Source organism: Cardiocondyla obscurior, linkage group LG04, assembly GCF_019399895.1.
Source record: "Cardiocondyla obscurior isolate alpha-2009 linkage group LG04, Cobs3.1, whole genome shotgun sequence".
NCBI classification, from domain to species: Eukaryota; Metazoa; Arthropoda; class Insecta; order Hymenoptera; family Formicidae; genus Cardiocondyla; species Cardiocondyla obscurior.
The window spans coordinates 8,482,180-8,510,177 of NC_091867.1; the positions used below are offsets into that span (position 1 = coordinate 8,482,180).

The following is a 27,998-nucleotide window of genomic DNA, read 5'->3' on the forward strand; positions in this document are numbered from 1 at the left end:
AATTTTATAATATGTTTATTTAAATTATATTATTTGTGTGTTTCAGTTTGCTGCTTGCTGTCTCATTAAAAAGAAAATCGGAATACCGGCTTGAAGACACCTAAAGGTAAATAAAACAATGTTGAACATCGTGAGACGATTAACAACTTTATTAATCGTGTTGTCAATATGGCACGAAAACGAAATATGACTTTGATTGGGCGTCTTCTAGGCATTGAACGATCAATAAGGATGTCACTGAATTATTCGCTACATGATTTAATCTTAATATCACAATCCAAGACACTTTTGAACTGACTCAAAAGCTTTGCATTCCATTCGTGCTGTTAGATTAGCTAGATTACATATACATTTTGCAAGCTTTGCATTTCTTATGAGCCTTCAGTCGTCTCCACCAGACTTTGCAACTGACACAGTCAGCGAGATATGAACAAAAAAGATATGCGACACAATTAGAGAAATCGTAAATCACGATGGCTTGCAAGATGGAAATCTTTTAATACTAATGCATGAAATCGGCTTTCGCCATCTCCGTTTGTTTTGACTGTTCGCGTTACATTTGGCGTGATGGCTATTACATGTCGTTTTTTGATCCTCGCTAATGCGATCTAACTCTTGAAGTCTTCGTTCTTCTACGGAAAAAAAAATCTTGATTAATTTCTTTTCTACCGTGCCGTGTCGAAAGCGTATCAGTTCAATCGCATTTCAAATTTTACATTGCCGACACGGAGACGATTTCACGTTTCTTAATCGACATTACAAACGTAAAAGACTTACCATTCAACTGATGTTCCGTATAATATATAGGATTGTCGTCGACTCCGTAATGATGCTCTATCAGGTATGGCAAAACGGTCATGCTGTGGCATCCATTGCTTTTAAGAGGAGGTATAGATACTTCCTGTTGCGTCTTAGGGTGCTCGCACATAGTCCACGCGTGTCTTTTAACCTGTTGCAATGTAAATCTTTTATCCGCATCTTTCTGCAACATTCCCTCTATGAGCGATTTTAAAGGTTCTTCTACTTCTCTCGGTACTGTATAATAACCCCTTCCTATGTTTTCGTATAATTTATATATATTATCCCCCTCGAAAGGATATGAACCTGTAGTTATGTTGTATCTGCAAAATATAGACGCATTATTTTAATGTTTATTAAATACTATATGCTGGGATACTTACAATGTAACACCACTGCTCCATATGTCGACCTTAAAGCCTGAGAAACTTTCACAGCCGTTTGCAATTTCTGGTGGCTGAAATGCTGGAGATCCTTGACCTATCGTACATGTATCGTCTTTGGAAAACATGTCTAATGCCTATCACAGTGGAGATGCGTAATCACAAATAGGAATGAAACACACATATGCGCAATGTATTTGCGTGTGTATGTGTACAATATTTTAATGTGTTTGATATTTTTTAAAAAAATATGCTCTGTTTATCTCGATACGTTTTTTACTTGTTATAAATAATGATAAATCTTTGTAACTGAATTACGAACTAAATGCATAATACTTTGTTATAATTGAAACAAGAAATTGGAAAATGGAGTTTGTACCTCCGCAACACCAAAGTCACTAATCTTCAAGGTACCGTCTAGGGTTAACAATAAATTTCCAGGTTTTATATCTTTGTGAACTATTCCCTTACTGTAAAGATATTCTAAGCCGTCCAGCAATTGGCAGAAATAATTATGCGCCTGCCAAAGTGGAAGCTTCTTGGTCGGGGTACTTTCCAACATGTCCTGTAAAGAATCTAATAAATAGAAATCTAATTGTTGTTAACATTCATGCAAGCCATTGTTATAGATAACAGAACCAAAAAGTTTAAAAGTTTTTCATCTTAAAACTTTATTATGCTTTTTTACAACGTAACAAAACTATTACGGTTTACAGCACATGATACAGCACATTGTATTATGTAATAATATATTACTGCTTTTTTTTTCCTCTCGCTCTTTTTTACGATAATTTTTCCCATACTTTTTGTACAAGTAAAATGCAAGAAAAAAATTATAAAAACAATTATAATGCAACGTGATAAACAGAAGACATAAGCGCACAATAATTTTAGCTCTATTTTGTGGATAAAAATATTATACAAAACTTAATACATAATATTTAAGGATAGCACAATTGATCATTAATGTCAATGTATATCACAAAGTTGGTATAAAGTGCAAGCTTGAAATAAATTAAAGTTTTTTTTCAATATCTTTTAAAGATACTGCAAAGTGGTATTTAAAGTACAACAAATAATTATTTTATGGTAATAAAAAATTAATATAGTTTGCTGAAATTTGAATTATAATTTACATGCAACATATACCAATACAAGTGAAATACATGTTTGACAATTTGGAGCTGAATAGAAAGGAAGGCTTGTATCAAAACTTACCTGTAGTCCACATACACAGAATTCCATAACTAGATACATCTTTTCTTTTTCATCGTTGTATAAAACATCTACAAGGTTTATTACATTTTTATGCTTCAATATTCTTAACAACTTTATCTCCCTGCAAAACAGTAATCATTATTAAAGTACAAAACGAGACAGATGCAACAAGAAGCCAGTGCAACGAGAAGAGACTCGTTGACATTAGCGCGAGTGATAAAATAAAATTCAACCCATGCACGCTAGTGTAACATAAAGATATCGTGTGCACGCAGGGCATTCGTAAAAAAAAAACATTTGCACATAGTCGAACACACCGTTGAACGTTCTGTTCCCCGTTCGGTATCCTTCGGAGTTTCTTTTTCTTTAGTATTTTGACCGCTCTTCGGCAAAGCGTTTGCGAATCCAGTACCTCCTTCACCTTCCCATAACTACCCTCACCGAGAACATCACCCATGACATATTTACCAATAAATTTGCACTTTTTTCTCTTCTCCTCGTATATAATTTGATCCGAGTCGACTCTGTGAAAAAACATGTTAACCTCGTCCATATCATAGTTCGGATCGTCGTTGATCCAGATAACCGGCTCGATATCGCGTAATATGTCGTTCTCTACTTCCTCATCGTCTGGGTCGCATATTGTTATTTTATTGTCCATTTTTATTCCGCCGGAGTGTCTATAAATTACGGGATAAAGAGATCACGCGAGTGATTTTAACCTAAAATACAACCGGCACGATCATTGTTGTGAACACTGGTGGTGGCACGGTAGGGTGGGTACGGCGAAGGGTAGGTGGGGAAAAATGGTGCAAGTTTGGTGATACACCGGGAGCGGCAAGAGTTTCCGAGAGAAAGAAAGAGAGAGAGAGAGAGGAGAGAGCTATTACCGAAGGGAGAAAAGAGTTTTGATCCATGGATGTCACCCATAGAGACCATATTGGATTCGGCGCTCGAGCTCAGATCTCGATCGATTCGAGATATTTCGCGGAAAACGGTCATTTTATTGGCTGCTCGTTGCTCGCAGCGAGATCTCGGTTGGGATGTTAGCTAAAGACGTATATATGACGACGGCCATCTTGGCTTCTCCATTTTGTGGGACGAGCGGCTTGCGAGAGGGACGAGAGGGACGAGAGGAACGAGTAGGACGAGCGGAAACCGTTACAACTCCCGTACGCTACTGCCATCCACTGCGATCAGCATCCTTCGCTTCGGCTTCTACCGGCTTCTGGTATTAGATAGAGCCACGTGCTATTTGCGAAATTGCCGACCTAATCGCATCCTGGTGCGTGTCGTGCGCTACATCCGTAAATTGCGTTCACCCATCATCATCGCTTTTGCCTTCTCCCTGCGGCCTGAGAGTCATTTGTCACAGCACGATTTTACGCATTAATATTATCTCCCTACGAGACGTTTAATTGCGTCGGGTAATTATACTAAATTCTGATTCGGTTTAACTTGGCATTTTCCTAATATTGTTAACGATAGTATCTCGCTTTTTCAGGTTTGAATTCAAATTTCTTCCTTGTAAAAGCAAGCCAGCTTATGGAGGCTCTCTAGTGTCCTCTGCTTTGTCGAGTCACGCATTACAATTACATCTCGACGAGACGTTTAATTGCGTTAGGTAATTATGCTGAATCCTAATTCAATTAAACTTTTGCATTTTTCTAGTATTATGAATTAAATGATTCGTTTTTTCAGGTTAAAATACAAGTTGCGACCGCGCTTGTAAAAGTCTCGACACTAGTACCCCTATTAAGTGTAATCGACGGTTTCCTTTTCCTCTACAATTGCAAGGTTTTATTAAATTTTAATAATTTATTTTACAATGAATACATATATATACATATAAAAAAATTAAAATATAAAAGATATAAAAAGATTAGTAAAGAAATTGTTTTAAAAAATCACATACGTGTAAATGAAATTTGCATCATATATATTTTCTTAAACTGGAAGTTTTAATTCTCTTTTATGTAATTACTTTCCAGAAAGTGACATGATGCCTGTGTCCAGTTTAAACTCGAAGCATGTGCGTTTTCAATGTATGCTGACTGTCGGCGCTTGCGGAGGCAATTTCTTCGAAAAGTACTTCGTGTGCATAAATATGCTCGTTTTCATCATGCTGTTTGCTGAGAAGTTGGGACCATTCAGAGAGTACCCGGAGTCTCCATCTCGGTGAGTAAAGTTAATGCTTTGCCAAGGTACCCAAGGAGGACAGAAAGTTAAAACGATACCAATTGAAGTCGTAATGACCAAACTGTTACCAAAAATATAATAATAAATTTATCAAAATTTGGCCAATATGACGCCAAGCTGATATTACTTTGACCTTCTGTTCTTTGTGAGTACGTTACGCTTATATTGTATCACATTTTCTGATGTCCGAGAGCAGTTTACACACATGTGCGCTTTACTTTTCAAACTCTTCGCATCTTCAGGTTTAATTTCCGAGTTTCGCGAAAAAGCGATTATGGCAAACGGTTGCGTGACACGTGTTCAGGATTAAAAAAAAGGCGATTTAATTTTCCACGAACGCGGCTTGCGCGCAAAGAGGCTACCGAGGATCCAGCAGCTGGGCCTCGAGTCGCCGGTGTCGCTTTACGAATCGCGAACGCGAAATACGCGATCCCGAGTCGGGGAGGGGAAGGGGGGGCAAATTGAAAAGTATCGTCGTTAAATTGCATAATGCCGGTCGCGAATCTGTTACAAAACCGCGAAGTAATGAGTAGCGCCGCATGTACTTTCGTCTCGTCACGTCTCGTCTCTCGTTGTCGGGGCCTGCTCGATGATGATCAGCCCGTCTGCTGCGGACGCGTCTCGTCCCGAGACGCGATCGCGAGACGCTCGACAAAGATTGCGTGTCTCTCGGACTCCGGGAGCCTGAATTAAGGCGGGGCCTGGGCCCGGCTTCGACGAGACTTCAATTTCGCGCTCGGTGATTCTCGCAAGACTTTGCGCTCGTCGGGCGAGATCCTCGCGCGAAAGGGATACCAGATGCTCCCGCGAGCGGACGGATTCGACGAGCCTTTCCAAGGAATTGCGATCGAGTTGCGAGACGCTAAAAATCAGCACAATACCATAATTATCTGCGCGATTATGTATCCTACGTAGCGCACTTCGCCGAGATCTTTAACAATAATCGCGATTTTTTTATTGAGGTCAGTTGATTCGAGTCGATTATTAATGACAAAATTTTGTTACATGCTGGTGAATAGAAGTAACGTTTCTTTGACGAGGTAAATCTTGATAAAGATAGGGGGAATGATAAATCAACGTGACCGTCGTGTAGGTTTAGCTACTCGTTGTGTCGCAGCATCCATGCTCGCGATGCGCTCGTTCCGCGAACTGGCGTCTGGTGCACGTGCACCGCAACTTGTGCGTACGAACGAATCGACGATGAACGAAACCAATTTAGACCCATGGCTCGTCTCTTTGTACACTCCATAATAGGGTGCGTGTTATGTACAGCTCCGCTGCACCTCGCATAGCGATTGCTTTACCAGCCTACTTACAATTAGAATTGGAAATATTTTCCGGCGATTGTAACGTCGCGTTGCGTTGCGTTGCGTGTCGCGTCGGCGATCGGAGATACAAACTGCTTTTAAACAAGCTATTTACCAAGAGATATAACTTAGCATTTTTGTGATACATTTGTTTGCCTCTTTGTGAAAAAAAATTATTAATTAACTTAGTCGCGTTGCAGCACACGATGTCACCTTGTCGCTTTCCGACAAATTCATCCGAGTACAAAAAGAACGCTATATAAAACAAAAAATCGCTTTAAATAACATCGTATCGGTTCGCGATACTTTTTCCCTCAATTTTCCATTTCAATTTTTGATTTTTGAGGTCCACTTTTTTTTTTCTGCTGAATCGAACGGCGTTTCTTTCCACATACGCGCGCATCCTTTTCGCACGGCCGATGGCGAAACGGAAAAATAAATAGCGAGAGAGCCGCCGAGTACAGAATGTACGGCGATCGATCGCTCGTGCGAGCAGCCTCTCGGCACGGCGGTCGTAAATTATAATATGTTCCACGTAACGCCAAAAACGTTACGTGCGTTTTCGGTCCGCGGCGACCGGATGCACGCTTCAACTCATGGATATTAATGACGAGTGTTTTGCGGCCGTGAGAGCCTAACTGACGTCCGACAGATATCACATGCATAAAAGAATAGCCAAAAATTATCCTTGCGATGCAACGCTCGTTAAATTAAATCCTCTCTTGCGTGCGCGTGTGTATCGCATATCGAATATCGCGTACGCTGTCACGCTGTTGCGTTCCACGGCGCGGTAAATCACACCTATCTATCTCCGCGTCCCTCCTCGCCTCCACGTCAAAATCGTCTTTTAGAATAACGACTTCGCGATACGTTAGTCAGTATCGAAATCGAGCAAGATGAAATAAAGTCCCGGTCCTTGGCATGACGCAATCTCTATATTTGTTTCCGGGGTAAGCTTTAAATTTTTACGTCGCGAAAAGAGGTACCGCAGCTTCGCGGCGCCAATAAATCAAGTATAATTTAGCTGAAAGTCAGCCGGTGCCGCGCGTATTTTCGTTAGTTCTCATCAAGTTTTGAACAGCTTTGGTTTGTATGTTATAGATTTTTTTTCTTTTTTTTTTACCGTCACGATATTGCGAGAAACGTTATAAATCGCGAAGCAGTAAGAGATCGCGCTTCTCAATTATTAATCTTCAGTTGGTTAATCTCTCGTAAGAGTTCGCAATGAAAGCTTATAAATCTCGGTCTGGAGGAAGATGACTATTTTTCACACCCGAACGGCACTAATCATAGATTGGCTAACCTTATATCGCAGCGGCCGATTCCGTGAAAGTCGGAAAGTCGCGACTGGCAGAGCGGAAACGACAACTCTTCCACGGAGGGAGAGGACGCGATTGCAAGAGATATACCCCTCGTATACCGGAACTCGATGAAGTTTCCTCAGCCGCGGAATCGAAAGCTGTCGTTTTCAGCTTGGTAACCGGAGTTTCCGCGTGTCGAAAGTTAGAGAATCGCGCGATTCCGAAATCCGATAAGAGGACCCCATTATTCAATCGTGTTCGTATCGATTTTTATACCATTTATTGATTTTATCAAGTTTTTATTCCGCGCTCCCCTTTCCAAGAAATTTATTCTGCCCAAAAAATTTTTTTTTTATAATTTAGAGTTAGGAATAAATTTTATAATGATGTATTTATTAGTTTTTGTATTTTTTTTTTTTTTATACATGCGACACTGAATCTTTCGTCAAAGTTTCCGACGTATTAAAGGGCTCGCCTTTCTTCCTGCACCCTAACGAAAGCGCGAGTGAACACGTACAAAGGTCACTAAAGCGATTCGCGATTTGCGTCACGACTTGTCCTCGATCGGTATGCAAGCATCAAGTATCTTTTATGTGTTGAGGTAGCTTCGGCATTGAAGTAGTTAGACGCCACGAAAGTGAATTTCAGAAGCTACCAGGTGGTGTTTACTGTCTATAGCATTTCTAATCCACGAATCTGTGTCTCGGATCGACTTATTCCTATTTTTCTTTTTCGACATTAGGGAAAAAAAATGACAATAGTCGTCGGCAACTATGTTTCTAAATAGGGAAAGTCGAAAGTAACGCATTAGATGAGAGAGAAAATATCGCTTTATGCTTTAGGAAAATGCTTTTCAAGACGCACTCTCGCGCAACAAACATGCAAAGTTTATATTCTAATTGTTACTCCGTAAGTTATCATTATACCATCGTGCCGTCATGTAATCGACATTGACCGCAATCGGTTGTAAATGTTGCTCTTAGTTGATTTCTAAGATTTCATGGAAATTGCCTGTAATTTATATCGTAATATTCGATACTCATTTCACCATTAGTCAAAGTTTCCATTTATAGTCCCGCGCTACTATTAATCATTTTATTACGGACTTCTGCAACGCGATCAACGCAAATTGCGCAACGTGATCTCCGCCGTGCCAGAAATTAAAATTAGCCTTTAATATTTGGCAACAAAGGCCGGTTACTTACTTGCCGCGGGTGCTAAAAATACGTTTCGTAAATTTAACATTCCCATAACATTTTTATCTCGCCGTGCGTTTAACCTGGCTACCGTCAAGCTTCACTATCGTTCACCTGGACGTGAACGAAAACGTAATTCCGTTGTTTTTTTTTTCTGTATGCCTAAAAGACGGTCGACAGTCGAGTTGATGATGGATTCTTTCTACGCTACATATTCAACGATCCGCGACGCCTTTCGTGCGAATTAACGTAGCGCGTACCGGCCGTTACGAGAGCAACGAACGATAAGATTACTATTGTGGGATACGAAATAGTTGGCACGTGTCCAGCCTTGGCGCCGTCAGGTTTTCGCGCTGACACACCACGTCTGCCTTTGTCCTTTCGAAACCCCCGACTCTGCACCTTACAGTATTTAATTTTAAACTGTCGCGTGACTTAAGACTGCCATCGGCTTTTCTTCATCGGGTCAGTTACACCATTTACATATTTTTTTTTCTTTTTTCTCTCTCTCCACGAGATATCTTTTTGTTTCTTTCGGGTTTAATCAAGCCGATACGTGACAGCGCAACGTTTTATACTTCTATCGTCGTTAGCAATAATTCCTCAAGACCTTGCGTCACACTGTACGCAGTATCGCGCACGTATCACACTTCGGCTGCGCGCTGGAAATAAATTGCCGTCCTGCTCGTCGGGAGGATTGCGTGCGTGAATTTTGGGGTGGAACGAAGCAAGGAAAACGCGAACTCTTGATCGTTATTGCGATAGTCGTGCGACGGACCCGCGGCTCTTCTTGGCAGCTTAATGACAGCTTATCAACGCCAGGTTCATTTCGCTATCGCGCGCGATTATTCACTCAGGCCTGTCCCGTACCTGAATACGCACCTCGATACGCCTCCAGAAATATGTAATTTGCCGACGAGTAATAGGACTAGCGTGCGGAACTCGCGCAGGGTTTTTCGCCTCGCGGTTACGTCATGAAGGTCGCTCTGAGCCGTGGAAAGACCGCCGAGGACGGGATCGCTGCTCTCTGCCGGGCGCTTCTCTCGCGTACCTTCCTCGCCACGTCGAAGGAGTGCGTCCGCAACTGCGTGCAATCGCAACTCGACCTTGATGGGTCATTGCCCCGAGATTTTTATGGAGACAGTCTCTTTCTCTCTCTTTCTTTCTTTCCCTCGCTCTCTTTCCCTTTTTCTTCTCCGGTCCAGGGGATACCGCGGCCTCCTACGTACGTTAGGCGGGCTCTCCGCTGCTTTGTTGGAAATTTAAAAATATCATCGCCCCAGGCGTGAGAAACAGTATCGAGGAAAAGTTGAGAAAGTTGGTAAGATCAACTCTTCGAGGATATCCCGGAATACGCGCATGTGACGGGAATAAATGCGCGGTATCTTTCAATATCTAATAGTGTCAGATAAAAATTCAACTTTTGAAGTAGACGTACGATAAAGTGTACGCTCGCAGAGTTATCGAATAGCTATTGGGTGATCTTTACGAAGTATCTTTACGTCTTATTGTTAGTTTTAACGTAAGGGACCGGAATTGTTTCCTATCTTATGTTAACACCTTTTATCTAATGTTCAGCAAGGTAGTATGCATATAGTACAAATATACAATAGTAGTGTCAAGTGTAGCGCAGCGTTGCTTTCACCGAAAGAACTCTTCTCCGCCGTGAAAGCGAGGCTCGCCCTTAAAATCTTGCTACGCCGAGCCTCAGCCTCTCGTATCGCGCCTTGTTCTCCGATTACGCACTCTTGTAACGCGATAAGTTTACCAGCGAAGCTGATAGTACGCATTGTGTACGCACCGCGCGTCCAGTAATTGCCTAACGCTGTCGCGACACGTATTCCTAATTGAATCTAATCAGTGTCGTTTTAAAAAGTACTCTTTTTCACAAACACGTCCAGCCATATCTTTTATATTCGAACCATTTGTATTACGGCGCACGATGGCATTCAAAAGCGTAAGTGCGCGTTTTAACGCTTGCTGCGAGCGAACGGCATGCCTTTAAACGGATCTTGATTCACGCTTAAGACTCGTAAGTATATTTCACCTTGTGTTCCGTCGAGTGGCCGGCCTAATTGTTAGCGCGTGCATTTAGCGTCTTGCGCAATTCGTGTACCGACATTTTCAATCACGGACACGTTGAAGAAACGGAGACCGTGGTTAGACCTTTGCACACCTTACGCGGCGCGAAATCCGCGAGCGCGTAGAAAATCTGACGCACACGTTTCCTCATCGTGGAAGTCGCTTGCGCATTTTTTTTTCTTCTTTTTTTTTTTTTTTTCCTCAATTATTGCGATTAACATCGTCGCGGTTACACCGCCTTGACTCAAATCTCTGCGCCCCAATTCTTATTATGATACGCGATTATTATTTTTTTATTTAATTTCTTTATTATACTCGAGCACGATTTCAACATCTTGTCTTTTAATTAAATCGTGCAGCAGCGCGGACAAATGTCAGGCAAGTGTTTATCGCGCAATAGATATCAATAGGATCAAATCGTCTTGGCTTGATAGTCCGTCGTGTGGCACTTATTGCCAGATTAGAATGCACTCTATTCATTGAAACGAAGCGAGCGCGCGGCAGCCCGTTACGATCGCGGGGATGTAGCCGTAGATTGCAGGAAGGCCTGCATCAGCGTTAAAGTGCATTATGGTGTCCTCGACAGCGCTCGGTTGTCCTAATTCGGCCGTCGTCATCGTCACGAAGTGGGCTTCGACCGTTTGCAGGACGTGCAATTGCATAACGGACTCGACTGCGTGTCGGACTTATTACGAGCGGCCGCGTAGTGCCTGCTGTAACAGCGCCAATGACATTTCTGGGGCATGCGAGTCCTTTGCGTCACGATAATCCGGTATCGCTGCGTGATACGCAAAATTAGCAATTATTTCCTAGAGTCGATTTGTATTAAAACTGACAGGGAAGTACTATCCACGAAGACGGATGACGTCCGGACGCGACGAGTTCTCTTTCTCAATCCGGCCCTCTCGTAACGCCGTTTTTTTGACGTTTGCAAGTTTGTTTCGCCGATGACGTTAAATTAAGAATCAAATGTGGGTTAATTAGACGCGGTATTGAGCAGCCGTGATCGAGCCGGTACCTTAATGCATGTTATGTGAGGAAAGTGCTCGAGGGGGAGCAGCCAGAATGCGGTTCGAAAACGTGGCATTGGCTCGGCCTTGCACGACTTTGTTCCGAGAGTTTGCGCAAGAACGAGCGGCAGGCCAGCTCGGTGAGTTCTTTGTCATCGGTGTTCCAATGGCGCGCGAAATTTGCCGTGAAAATGAAAATCTATCCCTCGCTCGGCTCTCGTAGTCGCCGATTTCGAGGCATTGACTTTCCTCGATACGTTTCTCTTCGCCGGATCGATTTTCGACGCACGCCCGCGATCGAAACCGCGACACGGACCCTAGGCTTGCCGCAAGGTGAGGGGAAAGCTTCAGCGACCGGGCACAGTGAAAGAGAAAGGCCACGGGAAAGGATATGTACTGTGATAGCGGTGACTCGATCCTCCTCTCCTGGTGCATCAGCACGGTGACCTTTCGTTGTTACGAAAGATTTAATACCTACGATTAGCGGCATGCGCGAAGGAAGAAAGACGTTATTGATGATGCCGCACGACGAGGTAATCGACGGCATCATCGTATTTCCGTATTCTAACTGATAAATAAAATAGTGGATCGCGTAGCTCTTCTTTCCTCCCACGCCGCCAGAAATTTGCACGTTTGAACTTTAACGTACATATTTACGACACGATCGCGTTGGGTGTATGAATATTCGATATTGAATTTAATATTATTTCAAATGCCGATTAGTTCCCGTCTGTTCCCGGACTGATAGCGGACTGCATATACCCGCCGTTTGCGAAAAAGTACCCGGTGAAAATTTCATATCGAGAATTAACGCGGTGTCTTATCGCTCTTAGACCGCTACGGAATTACAAATTAAATACTGCTCGTTATCTGCCGCGGCGGCTTAAACGTTAATTCCAAGATGGTCCACGACTGGCCGCGACACCCATAGTAATTCCTGGTATAAAGTTTTCCTCCCGTGCAAGAAGTGGCTTCTCAAAGAGAAGATTGGATAAAGGACCAAAAAGCGCGCCGATAATCCTGCCGCGGCACAGCATTAATTGCGCTGGTAGGCACCGCGGCCAGAAATAGCGCAGCGAAAACAGTACTTTAAATAATTTATTCCCGATGCGCGCTTAGGCCACGCGATAAATAAAGGGCGGAGTGAAACGCGCGAGGAAACGAGCGTGGAACTAGATTACGGTGGCCGGTCGACCTGTCGTTAACGTCGGTGATTCATGATGTTAGACGAGCGCTGAGAGGATAACCCTCCACGCACACTGACGGCCAACCCCTTCCCCCCTCCCTCTTACCCTGTGAATTTATGACTCTGTGCACTTTATGATAAGAACGCGCGTATGCGCCCCTTTACGACGAGGAGGCGCGGGTTAGCGCGCTTGTTTAAGACGCACTCGCGTCTTTAGCCGCGCAGTATTTTTTTCGATCGCCACGAGATAGAGCCGCGATTATCCGAATTAATGGGAACGTCTTTGGATATCGGGACACGCCCGCGGAGGAAACTGCGAATGAATAGATCGAAGTAGCGGAGCAGCGATAACGAACGCGGCGATAACAATTTTCTTATAATTACTTAAATCCGCGTATCGAAATAGATATTAGCTAATTTTAATAGAACGTCGCGTTTTCCAGTTAATTTTCCTCGGCTCGTCTCGCCTAAGGTGCATGCAGTTTAATTATCTTAACGATATCGCATTTCTGTAATTCTGTAAGGATTGGAAAAAAAAGGAAAAAAACCTACTTACTGTCTATTAGCGTGAGAGTGTCGCGTACTCCGAGCGCTTGGTATTAATAAAGATCTTAGTTAAAGGTTCTTCGCAAGGAATTTCGCAAGGACGCGGCGCGTCGAGAGGTATTCGTGTATTATGAAGATAAAATCTATCCGTGGATAATCATCGTGCCGCGCACCGCGAGGAGAGCTTAATGATGCTCGCAAAAAACGTGCAATGACATCACGCCACGATGACGACAGTTGCATTGACAATTCCGAGGTCATTCGTTTCGGCAACCGCTCCTTCAAATAGCTCAATTAATTTGAAATTTTTTTTTTTTTTTTTTTCCTCAAATATCGTGATTCGTTGTAAAATAAATAAAAAAAAATTCCCGAGAGGTAGGCGCTGCGATGTATAAATATGAAGTAGAGCTTTTGCAAAATGCGACGAATGTCCGAGCTACGATTGCAATCGATTCGTGCAGATAAACAGAGGCGCGCGCAATCGCGGCACAACCGACAAGTCGCAGAAAATTGCACGATTAATGACGATGGTCGAATCAGCCGAATTAACGATAATGATGAACGATTAGCTAAACAATGAATATCGTAGAATCGGATCAAAGAGAGTTATAAATCAGAATTAATTTCTGACGGGCAATCATGTAATCGTTTTAGGCCGCGATCTAAACATTGCAGCTGTTTGACAATCACGTGCCATTGTTTTCGACTACGGTCCACTTTCGCCAGATATCTGTGTTAATATGTACGTACAAATTTCCAAAACCGGATATAAAAACGAAGTAATTTAAATTAAATTCAATTCAATTGCATTCATTTTAATTAAATTTACTTTAATTAATACGAATTACATTAAATTAAATTAAATTAAATTTAATAACTCGACTTTTGAATTTAACAATCACGCGCGCGCGCGCAATTATCTGCCGATCTACGTTTAGCCGGTACAGAGATTCTTAAATCGCATAGTTGGTTACAGCACAAGACTTTCGTTTCTTACATCGTGGAAAAGTATTCTACTTTTACACACGCCTCCACTTTCTGTATACGCGATTTGAACTTTAATGCCCATTGTGCTGCAATCTTAATTAAGCTTCCGCGTCGCGGAAGATGTATTATTTAATCACTGTAATATGTAATGTAATATTTGCGGGATATGGAATTCACCTGAAAGCATCGAATATTAGGAAAGATGTGAATTCTTGTGCAAGTGAATTCTTGTGCAAAAGCGATATCGGCTCTCTTTGCGCGCGCGATATCGCTCTGGCACGCATTACGTCGTTATCGATACGTCGCATATTGCAAATTTCATCAGGAAATTTCAGTTTGCATAAAGTGCGCTCCAAGCAAAGCGTTATCGTTACATCTCGTAACGCGATATTCGTGTGACAGTGCTACGTGTCGGCTGTAATATATTTTGCAAATTATATGGAAACATGTCATTAGTAGACTCGCGGAGTTCGAATTCAACAAGGAGATACCTTCTTATTCATTTTCTGTCGCCTCGCGACAAACTTGGCATTTTATTTTATTTTATTTTTTTCTTTTCTTGTTAACAACAGGACAGATCAATATACCAAACAATGAATAATTCAGTTAGTGCTAACATCGAGGAAATCCTCAATTATTGTCAGTAATGATGATCGTGACAACCACGTCCCAGTTGCAGGTTTCGCTTGCCGACCACGTGCACTTTATTGTTCCTTTCGTTGCGAAGAACGTTATCTAAGATATATCCAGTCACTTTTTTTAACAAGGATCTATGATCCGTGCGTTTGAAAATCCGGCACGCAACTACGATTTTTCATTTCAAAACTCCGTTTTGACTGAATTTTTATTATATTAACAAGAAGGCAACTTACTAACGTTTGACAATCTACATTACTCCTACATTACTTTTAGAGATTCACAATGTGTATTACATAACTTTTACCCACTAAAGGGTATTGTAAGCCATCAAATATTACTACAGATTTTTTTTTTTTAATATAAATAATTAATCGTTATCTATTATAACAAAATTTTGTAATAACTTAGTTATATTTCGGTATACTTATTCTATCTTATCTTATATTGATTAGATAAGATTTATCTGCAAATATATTAGATCAATATTTGCCGAGCATTAATACCAATCAATATTATTATTAATATTGATATATCAATATAATAATATACCAACTAATAAGTTACTAGATTATCGGAGGACAAATTGTAGAAATTAAATATTAATTTATTTTTTATCATCACCGTAGACGATCGTCGCAATTTATCCCTCCGTGAAGGTTCTAAACTCGTGTAGATGAATGTCTGCCTGCGACTACAAAGACCGTTGCTTCTTTTTCAATGTAGACACTGCTCCCATGCAACATCCCATATGTTCCCCAATATCCTCGTGTCCCGGAGGAATCTCCCTTCCCATCGGAGTCATGTAAGTTGACCAATCAACCTTTCTCTCTCTGTTTCCCGCTCTCTCTCGCTCTCTCTTCGAACTCCCCTCTCGATCCTCCACCAGCTCCCTAGTCAAAGACTTCGTCTGGCGTCTGGCGGCAGTTCGGAGCGAGACGCCGGCACGACATACGACGGGTATTTTCGTCCGAAATTCACCGGACCCCGGAATGTAGTTTGATTTCGGTATCCTCGTACGTAAACGTTTTTATAGAGTTGTGGTTTCTAAATCGAGGTGCTTCGTCGGGACAGATCGTTGCTCCGTTCACCGTGCCGAATTCTGTGATTTGAAGAGCACGGCAAGAACGTGTCGACAGTTGATGTGGCGGTGCGCGTAACAGGTCCTTGCTTATCCTTTCGAACGGCGACCGGCCGACCGGCGACCGGCTCCCAGAAACGGCTTCTTAATGCTCGGGATTAATTAAAAGATCGGAACGCCACGGAGGTGGAAAAAGTTTGGTGAATTCAACAACTTGGGCCGGTGTCTTGTTAAAGATATTCCCGAGTTTCCATCGCCGTGATCTTCACAAAAGACAAGTGGGGAGAGGGAGGGGGGTATCGTACATTTGCACGTGCTCGCGGAAGATAGCCCGAATATACGTGAGATATCACGAGAACTGTAAGATCTCGGTACACCGAGAGCTCCGCTTCCAACTCTGTTCCTTCCATTCAAGCACGTCGCATTCATCCGGCGCGGCAACAGCAGCCGATACGCGCGCATACCTACACATATATGCGAACAATCGGGAGAAGAAAGCGCGTCCGGTTCGCGTTCTGTCCTTTAACGTCGTTCTCTACGGGCCGTTCAGCATCCAGAAGCGGAAAAGGCGGTGACACCGCACGGTGATCGCTAGACCGCCGTTCTCCATCCGCGTAATTCCGAAATGGACCGGCCAAAGGTTACGCGCGAGAAGGAATTACGAAATGCCGTGACGTCGGGTGCCGATGGGAGAGGAATGCCGGCGTGTTGAACCGGACGGATCCGTTCCTTTTATCTCCCGGTGGAGGACGTCGTCGAGTGCCGCGAGATGCGACCTGGACACCGGAACGTCATCCGGACGGATTCGAATGGCTGGCGATCGACCAGGCTGTTCTGACTACCACCGTGATCACAGCCGATTAGTTTCCTCGTATTTCTCGTGAGTAGAAAACAACGCGGGCAAAAATTTTTCGAGCAAGAATTGCTACGGGCGTCGCGGTGGCTGCGGACGATCTTGGAATTGTGGATTTAAGTGCTGGCCATTGCCCGCCGTAGGATTTAATTTCATCATTCCTCGATGGTCCTCAGCTACTGCGACACTGTAATAATTCGTATTATACAATTTTCTCCGTGAAGCTCTGTACCCGAGGATCGTTGCATTCGTACGCTCTGAAATCTAGATCGGTTTGATAATGCCCAAGCAATATTATGTTGGAGAGTAACACTATTAAAGTTTTTATCTCGTATAGCTGCAAAGCGCTTGGTGTATAACGGTATCAGAATCCGCTAGTATCGAGATTTAGTCCGATGAGGGGAGTATTACTTTTCGATATACTCGTACAAGTTTCAAGTTTTTGTTAAGTTTTTTTAATACCGTTTGCGAGCTCACTTCTCCGAGGAATGCCTTTTTTTTTCTTTAAATTTGCTATCAACGAGTGGTCAAGAGTCTAAAAAAAACTAATTAAAAAACTTTTCCGGTTTTGTAAATAAATTTTCTTTAATTCAACGTAACGCTATGTATTCCACGGAGGTAAATAAAAACTTGAAACACATTTAAAAAAAAAGAAAAGAAAAAAGAAAAAAAAAGCCCAAAAATATACGTATGAATTCCAAGAATTTTTATTGGTAGTTGTGAGATTGACGAAATTTTCGTGACGCAATTAGGCGTTGATCGTTTTGACGGGTTCGTGAACGAGGCGGATTGCCTGAAGGAATTACCGTTAAAGCGATCGTGACCTCGATCCACCTTTAGTGGATTCTGTGTATGGATCCGCGTTTCTGCAATTGCATGCTTAAATAATTTTATTAGGTTCGCCGGGCTCGTTTTGATGGAAATCGACGTAATAGTAACAAGAAAAAGGTCTGAATTTTGCCATACGATTATTACACTTATCGGTGGCGTTTACGAGCTAAAAGTAAAGCGCGAAGGACATCGAGCGTCCTCCACGTTCTTTTCCTCTCCGGAGAAATCGGCTGCTCTACACGCATCGTATGTCCGTACCGGTGCATAGAATTTCGTTCGAGTACCATTCATCGCGGCCGCACGCTACAAATTATGAAAGTGTGTGAAAGCCCTGGAAAGAGCTAAATACACGCGGCTCTCGTTCGATTAACCAATATCGCACGATTGTTCGTTTTAATGACCCAATTCAATTGATTTTAATGACGTCAATCAATTAAATAAAAAAAAGGCTGAGCGAAGGATTCAATTTCCGTTATCGACGAATAACGAGAACGCGCGATAAGTACATACGGAATAGTTTTATCGTGTTAATCGATATATTTTGTAACGAACGGCCTCGGTGTTACTTTAATTTTCAGTCGTCAATGCCTCGAAGCAAGTTTTTTTTTCTTTTTTTTTTCTGTTTTTTTTTCCACGACGTTACAAATTATTTTTAGTTTTTATGTAGGTATATTAGCTTTATTGTCTTTAAAGAAGTGTCGCGCGCGTTCGTGACTGGTCGGGCAATTTGTTTGCGATCGAAGTTCGTTTAATTAATCGTCATTTGTTCCGCTACTTTTAATTCGTGGAAGTTCAGGTAATTAATTCAATTCTCGAAGGACAAGCGCGATCTTCACGCGCCGGATTGCCATTCTTACGTATGTATAATTTGCGCCAGGTGCGAACAAAGAAAATAGGTTACGAGCTGATAACAATAACAACATATTATAATGCATCATGACGCAATCGAGATATAATCTGTCGAAGAAATTATATTGCAGTACCTCGTGCTCGCGCTCGTGTAAACGCTGCCGAGACGTTCTTCCTTGTAATTGTTAATTATCGGTATCTCATGGTCATTATCACTATCAATATTATAATTTATACATTTAATTTATGTTACGAATATTAAAGACTCGCGACTTGTGAAATAAGTAGAATTATTTATAGGTAAATGAGTTGTAATTATAAAGATATATCAAAGAAAAGAAAAAAAAGGGCTTCGCAAACTTTATTTTTATTTTATTATTAAAAAAAAATATATATTACTATTCACGCTCGATATTTGCTGTGACGCAACAGAAAATAAAGGCAAAAGAAAAAGAAAAAAAAAAAAGTTCTGTCACGTTCAAGTAATGAAAACTAGTTTGACTTGCCGAGATTAATTAAAAGAAGTATGCGATCATAATTAAGGCTGCAGCCTCTTCTTGAGTAACGCGCACGGCAGATGTGACATATCGATAAAATGCTCGATATATCGCGAGCACGAGTTTGCGGCGCGCATTTTCTAGAGGTGATAAATGTATAATCTTTTGCTCGCGGGAAGAATGACGTGCGTTAAGACCAATATGCACGACTAAGCTTGACCTCCGGCTCTTCTCTCGGTAACGGTTGTATGATCCAAGTATCACAACCTGACTTTATCCCCGATAAAGTCGGACGTAGCGCAACAAGCGCGTCACGTAACACTGGCGCGTTGCGTCTCCACGTATGGCGGCGCATCATTGCCGAATACGCAGCCGAATCTCCGAAATGTAATTTCAATTCTCTCATCCGCGGAGGAAATTGTATAGTAAGAATCACCATGATGACACGGTAGTTGCGGGCCACCTTAGAATTATGTTTAAATGCCACGGCATGAAGTTTTTCCTCCGTGCGATCAAATCTATCGGGCGATGCCGTCTTGGAATTTCTTTTCGACGACGCGATTTATGAGGAAAGAAAAAAAAATTTTTTTTTTTGCAGCTTTTAATTATCTTGAGATTCTACCGTGAAATTTTTAATCGGCTCTAAAATCAACAATTTTATATAATTTCCCGGCGACATCTGCGTTGTTAATAAATATGTTGATACAAATCTTAATTAATGCTAGTAGAAATATGTATATAAATACAGGTATTCGTGTGAAATGTGAAAGTAGCATTCTCGCCGAGAAAAAGCAGTCGTTTGTCGACAGACATTTTAGGTTTCGTGCATGGATTTATTGAAAAAAAAAAAACGAAAAAAAATAAACCAAACAAACCGTTTGATCATCGTCTATCTTGCACCTTTTGTCGTAAACGATGATCGGATAAAAGCCAAGTGGCACCCATGTCGCTCGAATCAAAACTGCATCTACACGAGAGAAGGATCTTGTGCAGTTATCCCTCGACGAGATGATGACGTGCGTGCGGCCGGCAATTTAAAGTTCCATTTGCTTCCTGTGGTAGGGAACAACGGCCTCGTTTCGACATTCAATACAGTGCCGTTAAGTATTTACGTGTAATAGGCTTAATCGCTACACCGTAATACGAAGGAAAGTATTTTATTAAGCCGCGCGTTTATTATAACGTATACACATATGCACGGTTTGACAAAAAGAGAGGAAAAGAGCGCGCGATACCGGCTAAAAATAGTTTTATGGGCGTACTTGAACGCGAATGAGTCCTATCGAATCGTCGATGGTTTTCCAAGCCGCGGTCGAGACAAACTTTAGAGACGTTAAAAAAATAAAAAAATAAAAAAATAAGAAACTAAAAAGCACGATAAGTTATAAGAGAAGCAAAGAGAAAACAAGTAAAAACGCGTAAAAATATTCCGGCGTGATTTGTCCTCGATTAATCGAGGAAAGAAAAATCAATCGCAGCAACGTTCGTTTACTCTTCCGATTTCTTATCAGACGTCACGCAATCCAAGGTATCTATAACGCGACGTATCGTTCGTTATATCTCACGCCGCGGAGATGCGCAGTTAATTATAAGTGTCAATTAATCGACGTATTCGGTCACTGATCACCGGCATTAAAACGTGGGCCAAGTAACACATGTTGCCATATTGACGTTGTGTAAAACATACATAAATGAGCCGCCTCGGGAACCGCGTGGCTGACGAGTGTGCCGCGTCGAGAATCAAAAGAGTTCACGCCGCATTTGATACACGCGGCACGTATAAACGTGTGTGTATGTAAGTGTGTGTTCGTATTATGTACGACCAATTGCAGGCGATATTGCACGACAGAATACTATCTCGCTCTCGAATCGCCAAGATCGACGACGGGATGAGACTGGTGAAATCGCCTGTTATAGAGCGTCTTTCCTCCCTCTCTCGTCGTTCTACTCGTGATCTATCCTTTTCAGTGCCCTCTCCCCGCTTTTTTTTTTCCTTTTTTTTTCTCTTTCCTCTTTCCCCCTCGTACAATTAGGGTTAATTAGCACGCGTAAGCGAGAAATCGCAATTGGAGCAGGCGAACGTACGAGCCAGCAGTAACAGCGGTAACAGCATCACTCGCTCTCTCTACTCGACTTTCCACAAAATCGTCCTCGCTGGACTGCGCGCACATGTCGTCATTCCTCCGGTCTTTCTCTCGCGCTACCATTGAAACCGGTCTAATTTCGATGATTTCAGCTCTTGAAACTACATATAAGATCTACACGTACGTATGTACGTAGCGGAATAAAAAAAACTGAGAATGTTGTTTAAGTCTTAAATGACATTAACTGTCACGTATAAAGCAAACGTAAAGAATAACTTCCTTTCGATGTTTTTTTTCTTCGTCGAAAACTTAAGGAATAGCATAAAACTTGTTCCGTAAGAATTGAACATTTTTCCTTTAAAGTGTTTCTTTTTTTTTCTTTTCTTTTCTTTTTTTTATCAGTAAAAAAAAATAATACGTGCGAGTATATGTATTTTAAGTCGCTTTCGCGTTTTTGTTCGCGTTGCATTTGTCGAAAGTATGCCGAGGCTATTACTGAATAGCCTCGGTATCCTTGTGAGATTCTGCAGTTATCGGCAATTATATTACCGATTTAAATAATGCTAGTGATTTCGTGGGGGATATTACTGACGTAGGATAGATTCTTTGACACTCTCTTTCTTCGTGGCGGTTAATAGCGGAGGAAGAAATCGCGGAGGTGCAACGGAATTACGTAAGACGCGGAATGCAGATGCATCTTGCACGAGCGCTCGTAATGAATCTTCGACTCATCCTAAAATAACTTTTTGCCACAGCCTTATTAGATAATACCAATGCATCGTGCACTCGAAACGTCACACACGTTTCTTAAAAAAAAATAAAAAAATATGTTAAAAAAAAAAAAATACAGCTGATATTCCGTATTGACGATCCTAATGACATCCAGCTGATTGATTCAGTCGCGAAAGCAATTAAAGCTAAATTCGGCGGACCGGTATTTTCTGCGAAAGTCGTGAAATCACTTTAAATAACCAGCCACAGAAGATGATACAGCCGCTGTGACTCAGCTACTATGTATCTTGTGTACATGCAACTTTGATGAATAAAATTTATCGGTGACTGACGCAAGCGGATAGAGGATTATCGGCAAGAAGGCGCACATGTGCGAGAGATTTCTACCGTGTAGAAAACGCAAAACAAGCGGGATAAATGCAACTTTTTTTTTTCCGCGAAAAGCGCAACAATTCACGAATGTGTTTTTTAATTAGAACCTTGAAGCGTAATCACGATTGTAACGAAGAAATATTTATTATTTTATTTGTTCTTTTATTTATTCGGCGACTTTTTTTAGCGAATGCATTAACGTATGAACAAACACGTGAAATATAAATTTTTTTTAATAATATCTTATCAACGATCTAAGATTTTGGAGCGAATGATAAATGCAACGAGCACGTTCGAGCATGTGTAAAACTTTAAAAATTCGAGCTCGTTATGTTCCTCGTGTTTTAATTACTCCTTTAAAGAACTTTCGACTGTTACAATTTTTAATTTGACGATAACGAGAACGTTACAAGCTGAAACGTCAGCTGTTAAATCTTGACGAATAAAAAAAGAAAGGACCGACGCTTGGAAAAATCGTCGATAGAGAGTCGCGCGAGAGGAAAGTTTCGGGGAGGGAAGTCCCAAAATTTTCCTTCGGATAAACGTAATGGAAGAGTTGTATTGATCGGTGACGATTGAGCCGATACGAAGGCGTTCGTTCCGCACAATTTGCGTTCCGGGGGCCGGCCGGTCCGTTGTTGTGCGGGATTGCTAATTCCGAACGGGACGATAAGAACGGGGTCTGAATTAAACGGGAACGAGGTGGCATCACGCTTGCATGTGCGCGAGCCGCGTATTGCAATTGCTGTGATTCGATTTGCCGAGCTTAACGCGTGGCGGCCAATTAAACAAATACACAATTATCAACGATCGCGATTCGTGCGCAGTTACAAAATGCCAGGTATATTAAAAGAATTGTAATTAACGTGGAAAACATCGATGGATAGCTATCGATGAAATTATCATTTGGCTAAGTACGATCACCAAGTATAATGAGCCCCGCGGATTAATCAATGTGACGCACGATAAAGTGAGCAACGGCTCGTGCGGCGGGGAGCCTCGATGGGAAATCCTAGGCCGCGGCAAAACTTGATCCTTGAAAGTCCGCCATCATCACCTAGGTTTAGAAAGAGAGGAGAGGAAAAGATAGACAAGGGGAAACATCGTCGGGCAAAAGGCTCAGTGGTGGTCAGGAAGGGAGGAGGTTAGTTGGAGCGAGGTGCAAAAGGTGAAAAACAGTTTGCCATCAGCATAACCGGTTCCACGTATCTCCGAAGCGGGTCCTGCGATCTTTCTCCCTTCTTGTTCTCTCTCTCGTTCCCGCGTTCGAGACTTCTCTCGAGGCTCGCGCGATCCAGCCAACGGGGTTTCGCCCGACAGGGTCGCTCGCTTTCTTGATGATAGTCGAGTACCCGGCTACCGGTAGCGGGTGTCCTTATACAGTTAAAGACATTATCTCGTCTCTTGCCCTAAATTCTGTTGACTAGTCATGGATTATTTCGCAGCTCTCGTCCTGTCCGCGCCGAGCTCGCGGGATAAATCATTTATTCGCTTTACTACGTCCTCCTCTCTCGCAACGCGATGACTTTACAGCCGGCTTTGCAATCGAACGAACCATCGATGGTCTAAATGAGGCTCCATATGGACTTTAATCCGAAATGATTGAGCTACCATTCTGTACACGTCGTAGACATTAAATTATCCACACTTTTAACAATTAACTTATTTTACACATGAAGTAACCGATACTTTGAGAATCTCGGTAAGAATGGAATAAATAATAAATTGGCTCGTTTAAATAATAAATTGGTTAATAAGTAGTTCGGTTTTTTTTTTAATCGTCGCATTAGTCGCATTAATCGCTTTGATCTATTTAATTGACACTTTGTGGATGACGGAGCTTTCTTGTTTCAGATCCGGGTCTTAGGACGAGAAAGTGGACGCTTTTGAATACGACGGAAATTTAACGATCGAGTAAACGTCGGGAAAACCAGCAGGATGACAACGATACAGAATTGCGGCGGTAGCTCGTCGAGGTGTGCGAAGCGCGCTTTTGTCTTCGTGTTCGCCTGGGGACTGCTGATGATTGCAGCGATACAGTTTCGTCACCTGGAGAACAGAGTTGCACGTCAAGATAGTGGTCTCACGGCCGAGGAAGGCCTCGGTAGTCTAGTGGAAGTCGACGGTGTCGGGAACGATCGAGGCGCGAATCGAGGCTTCTCCGAGAGCTTGAGCATGTCTCGATATCTTTTGCAAAGGTCGTCTCTGAGCGAGCTCACTAATTCCGGTGGTAACGGCCTGCTGACTACCCTGACCACCCTTAGAAACCGTTTAGAAGCGACGACAAACCCGCTGGAGCTGGAGCCGTTACTAGACAAGAGGCCCGCCAAGACCGAGCAGCAGCTGATCGAAGAGATCGCCGAGAGGATACCGAGCCTACCGCTGAGCGACTGGAGCAAAAACAACAAGCTGACGAAACGGGCAAACGAGAGCTGCGCGAAGTATCCGCAGATCTACGATTTGGAATTTAATAATATCTACTGGCAAACTCTGCGAACGAGTAACGGAACGTTTCAATTTTTCGGCGCGTTTTACGATAATCGGAAGCTGTCGAAGATCGGCCCGGCGGTAAGGATCGTCGGCATGATCGATCGAATCGAGCCGATCGTGAAGACCTACTGTCAACTGTGGTACGAGGGCGAGAGCGAGCCCAAGATCGTCGAGACGCTCGAATACAAATATATTTGGTACCCTAAATGGGGTAATTACAAGCAAGGAATTTACCAGCCATACGTGATAGCGTGTCGAGTGCCACCGCAAATGTACGGCAAGCCACCTTCATCCGTCTCCGTAGTAGAGAAACGTTGCGACACGGCCACGAATCATCTCCGAGTAATTTACAATAAACCCGAGCGTAAAAAAGGCTTTGCGGTGTGCGTAAAAGGCCTGGATTTTCTGCACGAAGATCTGTCGGTGCGGCTAGTCGAATGGATAGAACTTATTAGCCTACTGGGAGCTGACAAGATCTACTTCTACGAGCTACAGGTGCATCCGAACGTGACCAAAGTACTGCGGCATTATCAGCATCTGGGTATGGTGCACGTGACCCCGTTGACTCTACCGGGCGGCCAGCCCAACGTGCCCGCTTTTCAGCACATGTATCTTACGAAGAAAACTAATCACAAGCGACAGAACGAACTGATACCCTACAACGATTGTTTGTACAAGCACATGTACGAGTACGAGTACATCGCGCTGCTGGACGTCGACGAGGTGATTATGCCTGTGAAGGACACGACCTGGCAAGAGTTGATGCGCCGGGTGCTGCCCAAGGCCCTGCAAATCCGGAACGAGACCCGCGCCTCGTATAACGTCAGAAACGTCTACTTCCTCGACGACCTACTGCACTCTCACGGTTACTTCAAGGACATACCCAAGTAAGTAAGGTTTTCACTTTCACGTCGCGCATATCGACCGTTCGTGATGAGAACGCGAAGGTGGATGGCACGTAAATACGTTAAGCGTTGATATCAATCCGCAACCTTTATTGCAACTGATTAATAAAATTTTAATTACAACCGTGATGGAAGAACATTATTTAATGACCTAGGAAATATATCTGTTGCGAGAAAAAATGTACGTATAATAAATTTTTTTAATTTTTATTTATTCATTTATTTATTAATTAATTTTTTTTTTTTTTTACAGTAATTGTGGAATTTAAAATAGTTAATTTTTAATTATACTCACATGTCTTCTATTAAACACATGTTTCTTATATTAATTATAATTTATCACAAATAAAATCACGAAAATTGTCTTCGCAGGTACATGCATATGCTCCAGCACGTGTATCGCTCGAAGAACTTTACGAAACCAAATCAATACATCAAATGCTTTCACAATCCGGAACGAGTGGTCACTTTGCACAACCATTTTCCGCTGGCGTGCTTGGGCGCCGGATGCACCAGTTATCCTATTGAGACTGAGGACGCGCAGTTACAGCATTACCGCGCCGATTGCGTTCGATCGCTGAAGAAAACCTGCGTGGAGTATCGAGAAAACAGCGTGATAGACACGACAGTATGGCGTTACAAAGATAAGCTGATCAGCAGGGTCACCGACACTTTAAAAACACTCGGTTTCTTCGGCTTGAGATAGCACTGGAGATTCGTCTTTTCTTTTCCTTGCTCTCCTTTTTTCTCTCCCATGAAGATCTAATCGATCGCCGCGGGAAGAATGAAAGAAAGGACTGTACTGCCGGGACGAGAGGCGATGAATCTATCAGCGGGAGGTAATTGCTGGTGGGACTTGATCAGAGATTTAATCCAACAGATAATCGAGACCGGTATAATCGGTGAAGTGAATCCATTTCTAGTGACAGCGTAATATCGCGTCTTATATTTCTGTGTGTTTTTATGCGCATGAGAGTAGCGTGGATCGGTTGTCTAATTTTTCTCCGATGATAGTGCTGCAGATATGCATGCTGTTGTGTCTGAGGCGTCAAAATATCCTTATCAATCGATTGAATTACGATTTACAATTACGAGGAAAACCGCAGTATTTTTCTTTTTCCTTTCTCTTTTTTTCTTTTTTTTTTTCGTTTGTAAATAATTTTTTTTAAGTCTTATGTATGCTCAATGAAATATAGGACACACCAAGCCTGCGATCGATCGTTAGCCATAGCGAATAAGCGCAATGTATCTCGGTAAATAAAATACAATTAGTACTGTGTGCAGTTTGAAATTTTCGTAAAAGTTACATTATAGGAACGTAAATAACTTTTAACATTGTGCTTTAACGAAGAATATTAAAAAAGGAAAAAAAGAACAAAAAAATTACACGAAAGAAAAATGAAACAGTAAAATTATTAGTTACATTAAGAGTATTATTTCGAAGGTATTTATATTTAAGACAACTACGGTAAAACGTGAAAACTTTCCTTTTTACTGTTTAACGCTTGAGAATATTTGTTTTGGAATGGTGCTAAGAGAATATCGACCATTCCGACGACTGAAACGCTGTGAGGTATATAAGTATCAATATTAAAGACTTTTAGAATATCTTTTGTAATCATGAAGCGATTTGATCTGTAGATTTTCAGAACAAGAAGCAGAAACCCTTTTATTTTAGTTTTTTTTATTATCGTCGTATTTAATAAAAAAGCCAAAAGAAAAATAAAAGTAAAATAGCGACGAAATAGAGTCACGTAAAATCGTTCCTCTGTCACAGCTCTTAATTGCTTCGTGATTTCAAAGATCCTTATGATAAACCTCGATCGCTTTCTGCACGATGAAAATTGATCACTATTTGACATCGTTAATGAAAGCAAGAAGGCGATTCACGTTTTTATCATGAGATTTATCGATATAAAGGGACCATTGTAAATAAGAGTCAATTAAAGTTAGAAAAATCGATTCGCATGACGCCATTGATTTATTCACTAGCGTAAAACAATAGTGCATTTCTTGAAGCTTATGTGGGCCGTTTTTTTAGCTGAAACATTGACAGATAAAATGGCATTTTTATTTCATTAAATTTGATTCTGTTTCTATTTATACTTATTTAATGTAATACGTAATACAGAGATTATTATACATGTAAAATCTCTGTATTACTTATTATTACGTAACAATATGTCGCATACATATGAAGTTAGGAACAATTATAAGATTAAAATATAATTAATTAATTGATTTAAATATGATTATTTAAAAATGGTTATTACTCTTCGAGTTTACCAAATGAAAAGAAAAACTGAGTGAATTCCTCGCATAATCAACGGTTCGTACGTTCTTTTAAGAAGCAAGCAAACGTTTTATTTGCTATTTTTATTCTTCGATATATTATATCATCGAAATGTTTGTGAAATAATAAATTGCTACAACAAGATTAAAAAAAGTATTTTTA

At 41.8% G+C, this 27,998-nt stretch overlaps 2 protein-coding genes across 4 annotated transcripts; one reads left to right on the forward strand and one right to left on the reverse strand.

Annotated features, from left to right (window-relative positions):
• Window positions 1–134: 134 nt before the first annotated feature.
• Lkb1 (Lkb1 kinase) lies at window positions 135–3,191 on the reverse strand. Of its 2 annotated transcripts, XM_070655637.1 has the most exons (6): window positions 2,717–3,191; window positions 2,400–2,520; window positions 1,561–1,746; window positions 1,182–1,318; window positions 778–1,121; window positions 135–632 (listed from the first exon to the last, which is right to left on the reverse strand). In XM_070655637.1, the coding sequence occupies exons 1-6, from the start codon at window positions 3,058–3,060 to the stop codon at window positions 469–471; spliced, it is 1,296 nt and encodes a 431-aa protein (XP_070511738.1). In that variant the 5' UTR covers window positions 3,061–3,191; the 3' UTR covers window positions 135–468. The 2 variants fall into 2 exon arrangements, with proteins under 2 accessions (XP_070511738.1, XP_070511740.1); XM_070655639.1 differs by lacking the exon at window positions 1,561–1,746.
• A 252-nt stretch (window positions 3,192–3,443) lies between these two features.
• On the forward strand, window positions 3,444–27,989 carry LOC139102013 (uncharacterized). Of its 2 annotated transcripts, XM_070655622.1 has the most exons (6): window positions 3,444–3,826; window positions 3,904–4,023; window positions 4,101–4,196; window positions 4,391–4,577; window positions 24,003–25,525; window positions 25,916–27,989. In XM_070655622.1, exons 5-6 carry the CDS (start codon window positions 24,087–24,089, stop codon window positions 26,247–26,249), a joined length of 1,773 nt encoding a protein of 590 aa, XP_070511723.1. In that variant the 5' UTR covers window positions 3,444–3,826; window positions 3,904–4,023; window positions 4,101–4,196; window positions 4,391–4,577; window positions 24,003–24,086; the 3' UTR covers window positions 26,250–27,989. The 2 variants fall into 2 exon arrangements, with proteins under 2 accessions (XP_070511723.1, XP_070511722.1); XM_070655621.1 differs by lacking the exons at window positions 3,444–3,826; window positions 3,904–4,023; window positions 4,101–4,196; window positions 4,391–4,577 and adding an exon at window positions 15,791–16,810.
• Window positions 27,990–27,998: the final 9 nt, after the last annotated feature.